General features: G+C 37.3%; 1 protein-coding gene across 1 annotated transcript; it reads right to left on the bottom strand.

Annotated features, from left to right (window-relative positions):
• Positions 1 to 249: 249 nt before the first annotated feature.
• Positions 250 to 16801, bottom strand: LOC126604549 (callose synthase 5-like). Its single transcript, XM_050271836.1, has 43 exons — positions 16547 to 16801; positions 16050 to 16343; positions 15819 to 15919; positions 15168 to 15289; positions 14963 to 15059; positions 13623 to 13733; positions 13379 to 13504; positions 13195 to 13287; positions 12796 to 12887; positions 12571 to 12697; positions 12335 to 12472; positions 12172 to 12248; positions 11987 to 12065; positions 11780 to 11905; positions 11560 to 11674; positions 9762 to 10096; positions 9306 to 9358; positions 9124 to 9184; positions 8942 to 9023; positions 8814 to 8863; positions 8608 to 8694; positions 7834 to 7956; positions 7641 to 7735; positions 7468 to 7552; positions 7237 to 7397; positions 6716 to 6839; positions 6527 to 6621; positions 6280 to 6397; positions 6009 to 6160; positions 5431 to 5540; positions 5221 to 5346; positions 5085 to 5153; positions 4645 to 4834; positions 4419 to 4536; positions 4210 to 4329; positions 4008 to 4123; positions 3809 to 3892; positions 3235 to 3347; positions 2906 to 3135; positions 1463 to 2260; positions 1234 to 1284; positions 947 to 1132; positions 250 to 840 (listed from the first exon to the last, which is right to left on the bottom strand). Exons 2-43 carry the CDS (start codon positions 16243 to 16245, stop codon positions 604 to 606), a joined length of 5769 nt encoding a protein of 1922 aa, XP_050127793.1. The 5' UTR covers positions 16246 to 16343; positions 16547 to 16801; the 3' UTR covers positions 250 to 603.
• Between the last annotated feature and the right edge of the window lie 144 nt (positions 16802 to 16945).

The raw sequence follows: 16945 nt of genomic DNA, 5'->3' as shown, positions 1-16945 counted from the left end.
TCTTTTTGTGCAAATTATTCATGTCTTTTGTGGATAATGATTTCAAAATCCACAGTAAAGGGTGGGCAGTTTTTCTAGTATCTCCTAATTAGACAAGTTTTTCTTTCGAGGTATCTCAAAGTCTGGTACCGGAAACGAATAAGGGGAGTTAATCGTCTCAAAGTTCAAGTTGCGCTTGATCAAAGGGTCCCCCAATATTTTAATTGGAAGCTATTGAATCTTAAAAAACGTATGTGTGAGATGCGAGGATAGTGAAGGTAATTAATTGCATTGAAACTTTTCTTTTGTAGTTTAACACAAGGAGTCTTGGAGTTGATCTCCTTCACTTCTCCCTCCTTCCTCTCATCTATCCTTTCGTTCAAGTACTAAACAAAGATTCATCACTTGTTACTACAAAACACATTATGTGATGCATGTATTCTAATAGTACATTTCGGTTTCATGTAATACACACGTCACTTACATGCCACGGAATATGTATGTATGTATGTATGTATTGTATGTATGTATACTCACTTCATGACTTAGAAGTCTCTCCGAATTTGTCTGTCACCTCCTTTTTTATCTCTCTAGCTAGCTAGGTCGATAAATACGGCAATGGGTTTAGTCTGACTTGTGCTTCTTCCCACCAGCAAGAATACGCTGGATCTGGAGCCCTCGGCTGAAAGCTTGGTTGAATAGCAGCCTGGTCTGGAACTCTGAGACAAATGGGAACCATGCAAGAACAGCTACTGGTGCGAAGATGACGAGCCCCATCACGTACTCATACCCTCTTGCTAGAGCTTTGACAGATCCCCACATTCCAAGGACCTTCACCAATGGCTTGCACGCTTGTGACATCTGCTCATCATGCAACAACACCAGCAGTGCACGCAAACGTTAACATGTAGAAAAGTTGACGACATAGAAAAGCAAAGTAGGTTTAAGATTCGTATGAGGCATGTACCAGTAGTAGCGCCCATCCAGTAGGCAAGAAGGCCAATAAGCTCACAAAGATGTCGCCAACAGTAAGACTGAGGAAAGCGAAAAGCATTCCAATAGTGACAACAAACCCAATAAACAGGAACAACTTGAGAAGCCTGAACATCAGCTGGAAATCTGCACTGAACCGCTGTCTTCCCATTGACACAACCTAAGATTTCGATGTGAAAGTTCACCAGTCAATGGAATAAATTTTTTGAGATGTGAAAACATCACTTGCAACCAGAAAGTATTAGAAGCTTGAATACTAACCTTTAGGATGATCATCACAGCGACAATGACCAGCCATGACAGCCCATAAACCTGCAATCGTACACAAAAAAAAATTAAAAAATAATTATTCCAGTTAATAAAGGAGATTTGGCAAGCAGACAAGGAGTTCTGAACAGGCTGGTAAGCTTCAAAGAATATGGAACTTGTTGCTTTTTTTTAGAGAAAAGACACAAATATGGCAGTAAATAAGAAACGGAATGATGCTTACCATGATGCTTTTATCACCCCTGGCCACATTTAGATGGTACACAATTCCGTATTGGAAGAGAAAGAAGCGCAGAGCAAGAACAATCTCCCAAAATCGTCCCAAAACCCCTGTGTGGTGGAGGTGTTCTTGTTCCTCATCCCACCAAGACTCCCAGCTCTTGGTTGCTGGCACACCAATACCACCAGGGCTACTTATCCATTTTGCCCAATCATCCCAATCTTCGACTATCTTTTGCCATTCAAATCCCGAAGGGTTAAACAGGAAGGGAGCGAACAGCCACGAAACCACTAAGAACCACATGGAGAATGTGACAAAGATATATGATATTGTGCCTTTTACTGCTGAACCATATATCTGATAAACTATAAGCAGTACCATAAGTTCGAGGCCTTTCACAAAGTGACTCCTTGAGTACATCCTGTAGTTCTCTGCAAACTTTTCATGCCGGACAACAAAGCCACGGCCAGTTGCTCTGTATTTAGCCCCACCGTGCAGCACTGTTCGGCCAAAATAATGAACTTTTGTACCAAGAGAGAAGGTGAAGAAAACAGATGCTAGTTGCAGCTGCATGATTATCATGTCCCCTAATGCAGTTCTGAACCCTCTTTCTAGTCCAATTTCCATGATCATGGGCAAGGAAGTTAAAAGACCTAATTGGAAAACAGATTGTGAAGCCATGGCTGTTTGTAGAACATTATTTCCCCTGGTGGCGGCATAGTTCACAATTGTCTTCTCCATTCCACTTAATGACAAGTAAAGTCTTCCGTACAAGAAAGCATAGACTGTAAGGACAACCAACTGCATTACAAGAAAAAGTTCATGTTAGCAAGAAAATGAAAATGCAAAACTTTTTTTTGAGGAACTGAACAGAGAATGCTCAGTTTCTCCCATTACACAAAGAATTGTGCTTTCCAATATTGGACTCGCGTAATATAGTTTTACCAGGAAATGTGATGGCTGAGTGAGAGAGCGTAATCAAGGATATTGTAGGACTGCAAAGCATAACATTTGGATAATAGGGACATAATTTCCATGGTTATTTATCAAATAAAACTGAACCAGACTTCCACAGATATTGGATCTGTACAGTTTCAACCACCTAGTATTTTAAGTAACGTAGCCATCTATGCTGCCAAGGGCTCGATGATATAAATGCTAATTACTTGTGTTTTTCAATGGAATAAAGCTACCAACATTTTCTTACACTTCGGGCTCTAAATAGTAAGAAGCATGAGAAGTTCACAGTAATTTTATTCGATACAGCCCATCAATTTAAATGAATCAACTTGATGTAGCATGACATCTAGGATTTCAGTTCATTGAAATTATTTTGCAACATACTCAAGGATGAATTCACTGAAGAATGACAATATGAATAAACAAATAGAGTAACATTTTACAACTAAAAACAGAAAATAAAGGTAAAAGTTAAAGACAGATTACCATTGCGCTGATATAAAACCCTATTGTCGAAAAATAACAGGACAACATGCGAAAGAAGTCAAAACGGTGCCCCAAGCGGTAGATATCCCTGCTAAGCGTCTGCTCTCCATTACCACAAGCAACTTTAGCTTCAAAGAGAGAGATTTGGTTGAGCCCAACATCCCTACCCTTCCCAACTTGAATATATTCGTGATGCGTAATGTTCCCTCTCCTTAACGTTGAGTTAAAACCTACACAGCAAGTACTCATGTCATAAAGCAGATATTAGTCTGTTCTCCTGCATACACACATTCATTTGTGCATGTGTGTGTGGTATCCACAAATGTTACCAGCAAAGATGTCCTCGCTAAGATTGATGCCACGGGAAGCCTTGCTCATGCCACCACGAGTAATGTGGAAGATTCTATCAAAGACATCTGGGTGTCCATAGTGGAAGCGAATCCTGAAACCAATAGATAATAAGTACATGACTTAAAAACTTATTTAAATCAAATATATATCATATGAATTTCATTTTAGAACAGAGATGAATCTTAGTTCCAATTTCGTCAGTAACTGAGGCCCACATGTTCATCATGGTTTAAGAAAAAGAAAAACGGTGACCTCAAGATGGACTAGAAAAGGGGACTAGGGAAAAAGGGTAACATGAGAGAGGTTAGATAGTTCACCGGAATACATTGGTTTATAAACAAATTCCCTACATAACTGAGATCACCATCTTCTACTTATATCAACAGATGCAACATACCCCCAAAGTATGGCAACACTCATTTATTAATTAAGTCTAATCTGAATAATTATTCCAGACTAAAAGGTACTGCTCTATTATAAAAATGATTCAGATCTTTCTAAACATTTGCCTTGGATTACTTAAAGAGTTAAATAGTGGAAGAGAAAACATACTTCAAAGGTCTTGCAAGAACTCTTTGACCTATGGTCACAAAGCTCATTTCTTGATTTGACATAAACCAGGCCAATGAAGAAACACTGCAGTTAACATAGAATACAAATCAGATGTCTTAGAAGTACAGGATATAAACGTAGCAATACAATCTCCATTTTTTAATTAAACATAAAAAGAAAAAGCTAACAAGTATCAAACCTTCCAGTAAAGATATGCTCACGAACACCTAAAATTGAAGGTGGACGCACTCCATGGTCCTCATTAAATTCTTCAAGAAGGTTTCGCATTTTAAAAGCTTCTTCTAAGTAATTGTCCTACAAGAGATTGGAAAAGTACATCTCAGTTGGACTGAAAAATTAAAATAGAACTTATCATAATTCAAGACTTCCAAAGGTTTCACCTGGTTCATGTCAATGGCCTGAAGAGCTTCACCTCGAGTAAAAATTATAGCATGGTTCTGGTTTTCAGGTTTTCCTTCTCCAATCTTTGCCGAACCAGGCAATTTTATACGATATATTTCCTTCGGAAATTTAGAAAAATAATTAGTGTTTTAGGTACAAAAAGCAACATGGTGAACGTGGTGGTTCTGTTATAAGGTGAAGTGATTACCTGGTCATGATTGTCAACAGCTTTGACCAAGACAGAGTAGTAAACCTTTTGCACCTTTCCACTACCAGCATCACTCTCTTCAACTTCATCGATATATGCAACCCGAAGAGAGGGATTACTATAAGGGAACAACAAGGAATAAGATTCTTCAAGAAAATGAGCTCAGAGACACTACTTTAAGAAATCAAATTGCAAAAATATTTTGACTTATCAGACAGATTCATACTTAACCATCAGATTCAAGATGTCTGTTGCACGTCGATCTCCACTGCGTTTCTGATTGCCATAGTTTTGGCAGGTAGCAACATAGGTGAATTTAAGGTCAGCCACTGCTTCTAATTGAGCATAAAGGGATCTCTGGCTTTTCTTTTCTTCTTCTGGTGGAACCATGATTGCTTTGTAGCCATCTAGTATATCTACTTATAACTAAAATAATTAGTAACCAACATATTTACCTCCACTATAACAACTTCATTAGACACTCGACTGCATACCATCAAAAGAGTGAAAAAAATGAAAATGGAAAAGATTATGCGCTCTTTGCATACTTGAGTAAGGTGGAGATCTTAGGCATGATGGCACTATATTCACATGCGTTGATTTCTTTTATTTTGATAACTAGTTAAACATTATGGGAGAAAAAAGGAACCATGCTCTTAGTCTTACCGGTTTCAGTAGCCATGTCAAGAAAAGCCTGAAGCTTCAGTGCTCGTCGGTAGTACATCATTCCTCTAACTGCAACATTAAAACAATTAGTACCAGAAATAACACTTCATAAAGAAGAAGATGATAAATCAAATACCAGTCCTGCAGAGAGTTTGTCCTCGTAAGGAGACCCAATGACGAAGATGCAAAATGTTTTCTTCATTCTCCCATATTTCACTATCCTTTTTACAATTAAGGCGCTCCATGAAGTTATTCCATTCATCTAGAAAAGTCACAAAATGGGTGTCAAATCATTCACACATTGACTTCAAAAGATTCGAGCATGTTACAAGATAGTTTTACTAACCTGGGAAAATCTTCTGCAAGTAGTATATGATTGATACACCATCTTCATTTTCCATCTCAAGGTCTGATTTGGAATACACAGTCTCCTCACTATAGTATGGGGTCATGATGCTGTCAATGGGCAACAATGTAAAATAGAAATTATTTTATGGAAAAGACATCTGAAGCCTGAAAACCTTGGCCTGTTATTCAGGACACTGGCCCGTCAGAAAACCCAAAGGTTTCATATGTGATATGTCTTAAATGATAAGGAAATTACACTAATTTTCAATTGAACATAGAAAGGAAAAAACAAATTACAAAACTCACTGCTCCCACTGATTAAACATCAGAAGGAGAAACCAAATAAAGTAATCGGAACGTTTGGTCATTTTGTAAGTCATGACGCTTTCTAATGCTCCAATAATTTAGAGATGCACACATTAAAAGACCCCATATCTAATGATGGAAATATAAGTAAGCAGATGGACTATCCACCAGCAAAATGAGACCCTAACAACTTGGTTTAAGGAATAATTGACTTAATGGAACTCAGATATGCCCTAAGCACAATAGCTAATATGTATGAACATAACAAACCTGAATGAAAGCATTTTACGGACTCGGGGAGCACGCGGCATATCCATGAACAATGAATTTGTAAAAAATGCAATCCTTCTACGCGCTTCTAGGTTTGTTGGTACGTCAATGGCAGATTCCTTAACTGTTAGCAGAAGATGGAGGCGGCTTATCTGAAATGTAATCCGCGAAAGTGTGTCAACTTCATACAATTTTTATAGCATTAACTATCATAGGATTGTTTCTGAAAAACAATTGACTTTGAAATTATTGAGTAGTTCTATACACTTACCTGCTCTTCCCACCGTGCTGTAACTGGAGGAGGGAATAATATTGCAGGTTTTGCATCAGTTCCAGCAAAAAGTTGCCTTCCAGCATCCTTGCTACTATGACCAACTTCAACCAACTCTCTACAAAATATCACATGAGGAAATACAAGAACTGTTAAGATTTAAAGCAAAGCATCCAAGCATTATGACTTTTTGACTAAACAAATTAAATATTTTCATCCAAATATTATGTTACTAAAGTTTACTGACCGGATCTCATTCACCATCATATCCCGAGTGACTACTTCCAGCATATCTTGAAGCAACAACACCACTGAAGATCGCTTGGATGAATCACCATCTTTCTGCAACATGAAAGAAAGTGGTAAGTTTCTATTAAGATAATAGCCAAAACAAGCACATACTGCAGAATTAATTATTCTTTCACATATGACTCACCAAGATCCTCACAAGCTCTACAAATTTATTGCAAAGAGTGGGCAAAGAACCCATTCTAAAATTTACAAGAAATGTATTCTTTGAAATGTTACTTTCAATTTCCTTCACGATGATGCCAATTATCCTGTCAGATAATAACCCAATCAGAATTTTTTGCAATGATAAAAAATAAGATGAATACACAATTGTTCTTGAATAATCTCCTGCTTAACAAAAAAAATGAAGAAATTGAACACACTTCCTTTCAAGTGATAGCCTTATATTATACTATGAGGACCTCAATTATAGGAAAGCATCAACTATATAGGACACTACTGAATAGCCAAAAAATTATTATCTGTGGGAAAGGAGGATGGGGGCCAAAGGAGTAAATGATGGCAAGATTTTAGCAAACACTAAAGGCTCTAAATACTGTTAGTATGCAATTGTAAAGGCCCAAATATCAGTCTTATCCTATGCTTGGGTATTACAGAAATTGAACACTAATATTAAAAAACGAAACACTATGCAGCAGTACGGACCTTTTCTCATTTTCTCCAACTACCAGAGTACTAAGGACATGTTTGAAAGATTCATAACATTCAATCACAGCACATTTCATATATTCATCTGCACATATCCGCTTCCAGAGATCGGAGTCCTTCGATTTAAATTGAACTGCCATATCTAATGCTATTGGGATCTGTAAAGGTAGACAAAGTCAACAATAAAACCAAGTAACTTAAACAAGACTTTAAAAGAACGGTACTGACTTTGCTAGCAAGCAAGAAGGGTGGCCACTGAATTATCTTCAGGCTGGGATCTGATGAATAAGGAACTAGCAGCAAATCCATTTCCCTGAAGTAAAAGAACCAGTTTAGTTTGTACCTCATGATGAGTAAGAGGCTGAATAAATGAATAATAAAATTATGTTGGTGAGCGTTACCTGTCATTTATGATATCTTCCTCACGGAAGCTACATATCACTTCATTCCACATCTGAGCAAACTTTGCAGCTTCACTTCTCCTGCTTGCTGTAATCTACAGCCACGAAATCTTAAATGCTAAATATGTGTGCTAATTATAAGTGTGCTTAAAGGTTTTACTTAAGTATGAAAGTTGTAAAAAAATTAATCAACCTCCACAAAACGCTTTGAGAAGGAGAATCCCCTTTTTGTTGACTTATCTGAAGGCACTAGGTATGTGTTGAATGCACCAGGTAGAGACTGGAACCGTGATCTCAGCATACCAAGTGTCCGAATCTGGAAAAGGCGAAAATATATATGAATAACAATCCAAGACAAAGCAAAGATAAGGCATATAAAGACTATTGTTCAATTAAAATACACCTTGATGATAGTCATATTCTTGTTGTTTGTAAAGAGATCTAAAAAAAAGCATGTCTTGAATAAAGCCTTCAATAGAGTAAACTACATGATTGTCTTAAGCAACATATATTTGGGCAGATAAGTATAAACTTTATTTGGTTTAGAATATGATCCATGTTAATTTCTCTCGAAAAAGTCTCTGGCAAATTGATAGTGGAACAATACAACAGATGGTGTTGAAATTTTAGACAAGGATTCAATTCTCAAACCCAAATACAGAAGTGCTAGAATGGTACTACATTTACCTATGACTCTTCTTTTGGCAATTAAAAACAAAACTAGATAAATTGGCCAAGGTATCATGTTCAGTAATAAAGAATGACACAGCAGAAGTCAGACAATTCTCTCTCTATATATGTATAATTTCATGAATGACAGAGAACAGAAGTCAGACAGTTTTATCTTAACAGACGTATAATTTCATGAATACACAATATGAGACAAGAGGTAACAGATAGTTTTGAAATTAGGGAAAATAGTTGGGGGGAGAGAGAAGCAGGGACGAGACAGAGATCAAAGGATCACCTCTCCTAGGCGATCAAATGCCCCAACAACACCACCATACAAAGTCTGAAAGATAGCATACCATATTTGAGTGTCCATCAAATAAACCTGCATTGAATTCATGAAAAAGTATGAGATGGTTTATTAAAGTTAATATAAGATAGTTACATCCTGAAAAATTCAGTAAACTTTCAAGATATTGATTCAATCATGGGGAAGATACAGACCAAGATTACTGGTGCCCAAAGTGACACAACTGCTCCATAGTTGTTTTGAGCTGCATCAATAAAGGATTACTTAGCATAAAACCACAAGTTGAAAACCATGCAAAGATTAAAGCAATAGAAATGATTACCATTAGGGAAAAATTCATGCCATTGATAATCTACACGACGAATGTTCATAATGTCTCTAGTTGGCTTCACCAAAGGTTTTATCTGGAAACAGGACAGGCAGATAATTAAGAACACAATTATTAAAATCTAATTCATAAAAAGAATCTAAAATATCACAAAAATGTTATTTGACAACTCCCACCTGGATAAGATAGCTAACTGTAAACTTGCAAGCCAAAAGCAGCACCCAAAAAATAGTATACCTGCAAATTGCATAGGAAATCAGAACAAACGCAAATCTCAAACAACCAACCCCAAAAGATAAAAAGAAGCTAAGCCATATAGTTAGGATGAAATTGGGTGCCTGTTCCTCATCAAACTCACTTAATAAGGGCAAATTGACTTTCATGCATTCCCCTCCCGACATAGATTCTTGGCTGCAGAAAGATAAAGATTAATCAAAACCTTTTTACAGCATAGTCCATAAGCAATTAGTTTTTTTGCAAGGGAATAGGTACAAAAACTCTTTAAGTACATTAGTTCTTAACAGGTAGAATTTGTAGGCTTTACCAAAAAAAAATTAAAAAAACAAAAAAAAAAAACTTATCATTAACTCCAAGATCTTGGTTTCATACAAGGATTAATCATATGGCTGAATATGACTAGGTAAATGGATTTTAGATACCAAATGGTACTTTTGGTCTCATGCACTGGTATGGTCTAACCATTAGCTAGCATTAATCAAAAGACTATTTCATAACAGACTGCCATTCGTGAAGTCAAACCCAAGTAAAATATAGTAGAAATTTTGCGAAAGGGTGATCAAGGAAACAGAAATACCTGTGACCACCACAGGAGGAACCTAATGATATGCCAGTCTGAGTTTTCAATCCATCGTCGGAACAGCGGGAAAAGGAACAAAAATGCCGCTAGTAAATTTGGCAGCAAATATACTGCAACAGCCATGATGTATAAAGGAGGAACACCATTCACATTCTTAAGGAATGACAGTACATCCATGATTTGTTTAGGGGCATTATTGAAGGAATGCACATAAAACAGTGGAAGAATGATTGCCCATGCAAGACTAACAATTATCTTGAGAATATTTCGCAGTACATCAGTGAACCTCCACCTATGATATCCCGGGAAGTTTAAAACAATATCCAAAATGCCTACATCAAAATACAAAGTAGATATGAGGACACATAGAAACCTTGCTGTAAAGATTACGTATAAAACCGTAGAAGAATGAGTGAAAAACTCAAAAGAAGTTATGCAAGGAAATACAAGGCAAGAGCAAACAGTTATATCCGATCTGGACAATGCTTTCCACAATAGGTACAAAACTATTCAGCTTAAGAAAATATATGAATACTACTATATCTAGTAATTCAAAAACTAAAATTTGCTCACTTTCTAAGAACTGGAGAACTCAAACAGCGCCAACAACCTTAAAAACAACAGAGAAAAAGGAAAAAACAAAGGATACTAGTAACAGCTACATTCCAATTTTTTTTTTAAATGCAGTGAAAGAATTTCCCTAAACTCAGAAGAGGTGCGCCCACCTATGTGAAATAATCCAAGCTAACAAGCAAACCTCTAGGTGTACTTTCGCCCTCCAAATTGCAAATGGCGGGATTAAAGGAGAAAGAGAAGGGTCGTTGAACGAGTAGGATATACAAGAAAAGGCCCTTGGTCGCTCCAAATTATATATTACTGAAACAGGCAGTCATAGTGAACAGGGGTAAATCCCCACCTTGAAACGGGAGCATTTTCGCTCACCACCATAACTATGGTGTATGCTCACCATAACTAGCATGGGATTTTGCTAGAGAACTCCAGCAAGCATGTCGGTGGGCATTTGTACAATATATTAGAAGCTAGGAAAATATGAGGCCAATTAGCAAAGCCATATGTCGGTGGCAATGCATGATTAATAGCTAGAAAGTTCTAGCAATGCCAAAGTTGGCAAACCTCACTATAAATATGGGTGTGGTGCTATGTAAAGAACTAAGAGAAAGTAGCCAAGAAGAGAGCTAAGTAAGAGAGTGAGAAGCCTTGTAAGTGAGTAGTCTTGTGAAGAGTGTGAGTGGTCTAGAGTGTGTGTCTAGAAAGAGTGAGTGTCATAGCTTCTAAAGAGTGTCCTTAAGAGTTTGTGTGTTGTAATATTTTGTGTGTGTAATACAAGTAATTTGTTTACTTGTGTTGTCTCTCCAACACTTGAGTTAGAGTTGTGTACTCGAGTTTTTCCTCAACATAAAAAAGGACTTAACTGGAAATATTTCAACACTCAATTCTGTCCCTAACAGTATTTGTGTAAAAGCTGAAGTATTATATCGGTCAACCAGAAAACTAAAGCATACATGAACAGAGATTTTTCTTTTCCTTCTAGGCTTCTAGTCTCATCCAAAATAGAAACGAATTCTGATCTATGCATCTTCATATATATAGTTAGTGAAAGGCCGTTTGTCATAACATTCTTTTTGGCCCCAACAGCTTACAAGAAGTTGTCCTTCACAAAGTATAGTGATACTTCTAATATAATTAATTTTGGCTCTGGCACATAATAGCTCTTGTAGCATACGAACAGAGATACAGCATTTGAGAATTGCAGTTTTAAGTAAGAACGTCGTACTTTGAAGGACTCGAAGAAATGCCGCTGTGATGAAAATACTTGATAGATCTCTTAGGACATCCTTTTGAAAAATATCCAATGGTGAAATCCCTCTAAAAGCAATAATGAGCAGAGCCTGTCATCCAGTTCCAGATAATATATTATTTAAACAGATAGTCATAATGAACAGGGAACATATGGTGTCATTTTAGAACTTATCCACTCTGTTGTAAATAAATACCTGTAGAGCCAGTACGTAAAAGGTCCAAAACCGGTCAAAACTTCGAAAAATGTGCCAAAATGTCCGAGTTTCAATAAAATAAGATTTTCCTGTGCTTCCAGATTTTCTTCTAGAGCCCTTTCTCCCCTGGAACGAGATTTCATTTATACAAGTTCCAGAAAATTAACATAAGAATAGCGGTGGCAGTGGCGAAAAATAAAAGAGTACCTGCACCAAGTCACGCGTTGATTTGAAAAAATCACCATCATCACGCATGGGCCAACCAAGAGAGAAGCAATCAGACGACCTGAAAGTAAGTGAATTTAAATCTGAATCATATCAATATAAATAGAATACGAGGCCCTAGATAGAAATAAAATGCCAGTCTTTCTCAAAATATTGATAACACAAACCAGAAATATTCATTGAGATCGTCATAGTTGCACCAAGATATGTGAGGAGCTTTTCCATTTTCACCCTTCTTGGCTTCCTGGAATATCATAACAAACATCCTCATGTGTATAGCATAAAGGCCTGAAACTTCTAGAGGACGCACATACTTCTCAGGCAACATACCTTTTCAATTACACGATATAAGGGGGTTATAACTTTCCGTAAAAAAGCCTCATCATCCCCACCATAAGAAGGCTTTATATTTTCCCCAGTAACAATGCTGACATTTCCAGCCAACAGACCATGGAGTTCATATGCCATCTGAATGTATAGTTGGCGTCAATGTGTAAGAAGTCAGCACATAATTTTCATTACCCAGAAATAGATTAACCAAAAAACAGAAACCCACAAATCATTACATTATGAAAAATATAGCACAAACATTCTGGCATAAAGCGGACGTTCGCTGCTTCACCCCAGATGAGAAGATATAAACCCATGTATAGTATCTTCCTTTGCTGTATTTCTTGCTGACCTTGGGGAAGTCTGCATGGAGATCAAGCCAAAACGTACAGCTTAAAGCAAACACAAAAAATTTGAAGCATGAACCAATTACAATTGTTGTAGATATCATTGTATCAAACCTCAAACTATGTTTTCTTCCCAAATATTTGCACCACGTTTTGTAGTTCTTAAAAAGTTTTCCCATAACTGCATCAACAGCTCGATCATCCAGCTGCACAAAAGAGACGAGCTTAGTTTAAGGCCAGGAAGAAATAAAAGCCACACAAAGGGGGAAAAATTCATAAAAAGAGAGTGCTCTGAATCTGAATACAACACAATGATTTCAACAATAAAAAATTATGAAGAAAAATTATCAGAAAGGAATTCAAATTATCAAAAGGAGAAATTATACTGGACCACATGCACATACATGAGTACATTGTCACATGAACCCTTAAATCCGAATCTAACAAGACAAGCTCTGGCATGCATCCATGTAATTCATCCGGTCACCATCAACAGTGACATAGCCGACATACCTTATTAAGAGGTTCGGGTTTGGGATGAAGCCTTATATGAGTATTTGCAAGTAGCAATATCAAATGCTCCCTCTGGTTCCTCACGTTGTCTTTCTGCAGTCACCAAAATAGATGAATGAGTTAATAATTTCTTCAGGTCATAGAGTGAATCTTAACCATTCCGATTGGTCGTTGTTATTCATGCCTGGAATCCAAACATGGCCCTCAGCCAATCAAGGAGGTCAAGATCGCCAGCTTTCTGCCGGTTCTCGAATGCACTAGGCCAGTTCAAACCACGAGTGTTCCACAGTGCACCCACTGCAGCCTTAACCTTTAACAAGCAAACAGAAAAAACTTCCATTGAGATTCCAAACCAGGCACCAAAGAATAAGAATATAAGATGCCGAAGTATATCAGCACTAACAGGATAAATAACAAGTGTGAAATACCTCTTCAAGTTGCATGATAGACTGAGTAGCACCAGCAGAATCCAAAGGAAGAATGTTATAAGGAGCATAAATTTCCGTCTTTTCTTGGACATCTTTAGCAGCCGCAATAATCTGCTCAAGAGCATTAAAATATATTTATGGCTATTATTATGTAATAGAAATTTCAAAATCACTTCGTAGTTTCTGTCATTGCTCAATGGATTCTTCTGTACTTTAAGGATAGGATTAGGAACAGAAGGGTACTGTCTTTTTGCTGTCACTCCTCTTTTCTTTCTTATTTTTTTTATAGAATATTATGTCATACAATGTTTGTCAACTCAGACACAATTATGTTATGTTTTAGGTGGTTGTATGATTACTCTGTCATCAGGGTTGAGGATCTTGTCTTCTGCTTAAAACTTTCTACAAACAAAGGTTACAAAAATCTTTATTGATAATAGTATTTTATGTTCTCCTCCCTGCATAATGCTTATCATTATTTACTATTTTCAAATTCTCATTTAGTAATTTTCATTTGCTTGCTTTACAGAGTTTGGTTATACATTTCTTTCTCCTCATAGTGGAACATAACTTTTGGTTCCAATCCATCTCCAACTTGTTATTGGAATGCACTAATTCTCTTACACGTATTATATTATATACATCTGTTTTTTCTAAAAGGATTACAAATTCCTTTGGCCGACTTGACAAGACAACAAAGCCTAATCAACCCCATCGTCGCCGGTTCAGTTACACTAGTAAGTAATCAAATCACATCTGAAGAGTTGTATCTTTGTACTTTTAATTACATGCCATCTTTTGCAAGGGTTCTGCTTATGCTAAATATGCACATGATCAAGCCACTTTCCACAAGTTCTATCTTACATTAATTAGCATCTAGTCTGAAAACTAAAACAAGCTTGTTTCCTTCTAGGTTGATAGCTATGTGAAGATATTTCCAAAAGTTGGACCATGAGGTACAATGTTGAAGATGAAGCAGCTGTAAAAAGTGTGCAGAGGAGTGGTTTGCTAAGCATGTTAAGTGATTAATAAGTTGTGTAATACGATACGAGAAATTAAAGTCAATTTGGTAGTTAAATTCAATTTGGTAGTAGTATTAGCTATAGAGCAATCGAACTGATTTAGCAATACATGCGAAATTCAAGTAATAGAGTTGAAGAGAATAGTGTCTCCGTCTCAGAGACGGTTGCTGTATTTCACATTTGATCAAAATGCATCAAACGAATTCCCTCCCTACTATTGAATTCCTATGTATTTTGTGTTTGATCAAACGCATCACACACACAAACACACACACACACATAATAAAAATGAGAAATGGGGGTAAGTTAATTACAAACCTCAGGAGCAACTTCATCAACCTTCTCTGTCTTGTTAACAGCGCAAAGCACTTCAAAAAGGACTCCGGCAGACTGGTAGGCTTTGCCCAGTTGGGCTCTGTTTTCAGAATATGGAAAAATAAAAGGGTTTACTTGCAATTCACTTCAGCATACAATTAACTAATTAAGTAAAAGAAGAAGAACAACATTATTAGGGATTACTCACCTGTCAGCCTGCTCACCCTGGTCAAGAGCTCTGACATAATGTTCATAATACTGCTGATAGAAGCTTTCAATTTCTCTGGCATCTGTCTTTTTTACCCGAGAAGCCAAACTTGATGCATTGTCCTATAAAATCCAACATCCATTAATTTTCTCAGTTCTAAAATACAATACATATATACACGCATATACATATATACATATATATATCTAAATGCCAGTTGGGCAGAAGAAAACCAGTGAAAAGCCCCAATCAAATGCCCTTACATTCAAATCCACCACCCCATTTGAAATCAAAAGGCAGCCCTTCACTAATCTATGTGGAAATTGTTGATGCAAATTTTGTTAATAAATCCCAATTATTTTCTTGATTAAAATTGAAAAATTAGGAAATCCAACATTCGAGTACTCGAGACCCAGTTCACTTGGGAGAAAGACAATTATAAAAAATAAAAAATAAAGGGTAAATCCTTGGAGAAAGACAAAATTTAGAAATGGTTAATTAAAATTGTAAATTTTGGGAGAGAGACAACAAAAAAGTTAAATCCTTGGGGGACCCAGTTAATTGCGTAAGCAGCTACTTAATTAATAATTTAATCTATTAATTGATTAAATAATCATAATCAATATATAAGGAAATTAAAGAAATTTTTACCCTCTCGAGTCGTTGGAGGAGCAACGTCTTGAACTGGCGGACGCCACGGCCGCTGGAGCTCGGATCCAATCGGTGCGCCTTCTCGAACGCATAGAACCGACCTATTCACATACATACATACGTTTTCACAAACACCATGCAGTCATGAATTCCTCCAAAACTAATTAAGTACAATAACAGTAGTAATTAATGCGTAATTAATCGATGAAGGAGATTAAGACGACGACGTACAGAGATAGGCGACGCGAGGACGGTCGGCCTCGATCTCGCTGGCGACACGGAGGATGGGAGCGATGGAGGCGAGAGCGGAGGGGACGACCTCATTGTCGAAGACCTCCGTGGAGAAAGTAGTGGTGGCCGCGCTCCTCGACGGCCGTCTCGTCAGCCCCTGAGGGCCGCTAGGGCCAGGCAGATCCAGGTTTGACATCAATCAATCAATCAACGACCAGCACTTCCTCTCTACGTAATTCTGGATCTTCTTCTTCTACTACTAGTAGTGCGAGCTTTCCTGCCTACCTAAGCTAGCTACACCAAATTAACCAGATTATTTCGCATTAATTCAATCCTTTTCTTGCTTTCAATTTAGAGAATACATATAAAAAGAAAAGGAAGAAAATGTGTTTGGTAGCCGAGAAAACGCAGGAGAAAAACAGAGAAAATGTGTTTGGTTTCTGAGAAAACGCAGGAAAATAACAAAGAAAATGCGATGATGCGTACGCCTCATTTACCATGCTGCGTTGTGGTCCGAACCCGATCGTAATGGAAGAAAATGCGATCATGCGTACGCACGCAGAGGTTGGCGCAGGTAGAAAATATCATATATATATATAAAGATTCAAAGAATATCAAACAACATGAACAAGAAGAGAGAGAGATATTTCTAGAGAGAGAGAGAGAGAGAGAGAGAGAGAGAGAGAGAGGGAGTTTGTTTGGTTTATTGGTATGAGGGGAAGCGAAACGATTCTAACAGACTGGTGTGTGGTTTGGGCACCTACAGAGTTTACGGGACGCAGCTAGAGCGAGAAATACGACTCCAATGTAAGAGAGAGAGAGAGAGAGAGAGAGAGAGAGAGAGAGAGAGAGAAAGAGGGAATCCAGCTGGGGGGGAGTAACCGTACGTACAGTTG

This window comes from Malus sylvestris, chromosome 15, assembly GCF_916048215.2.
Source record: "Malus sylvestris chromosome 15, drMalSylv7.2, whole genome shotgun sequence".
Taxonomy (NCBI): domain Eukaryota; kingdom Viridiplantae; phylum Streptophyta; class Magnoliopsida; order Rosales; family Rosaceae; genus Malus; species Malus sylvestris.
The sequence above is the reverse complement of the archived record's forward strand: the minus strand, read 5'-3'. Positions and strand labels throughout refer to the sequence as shown.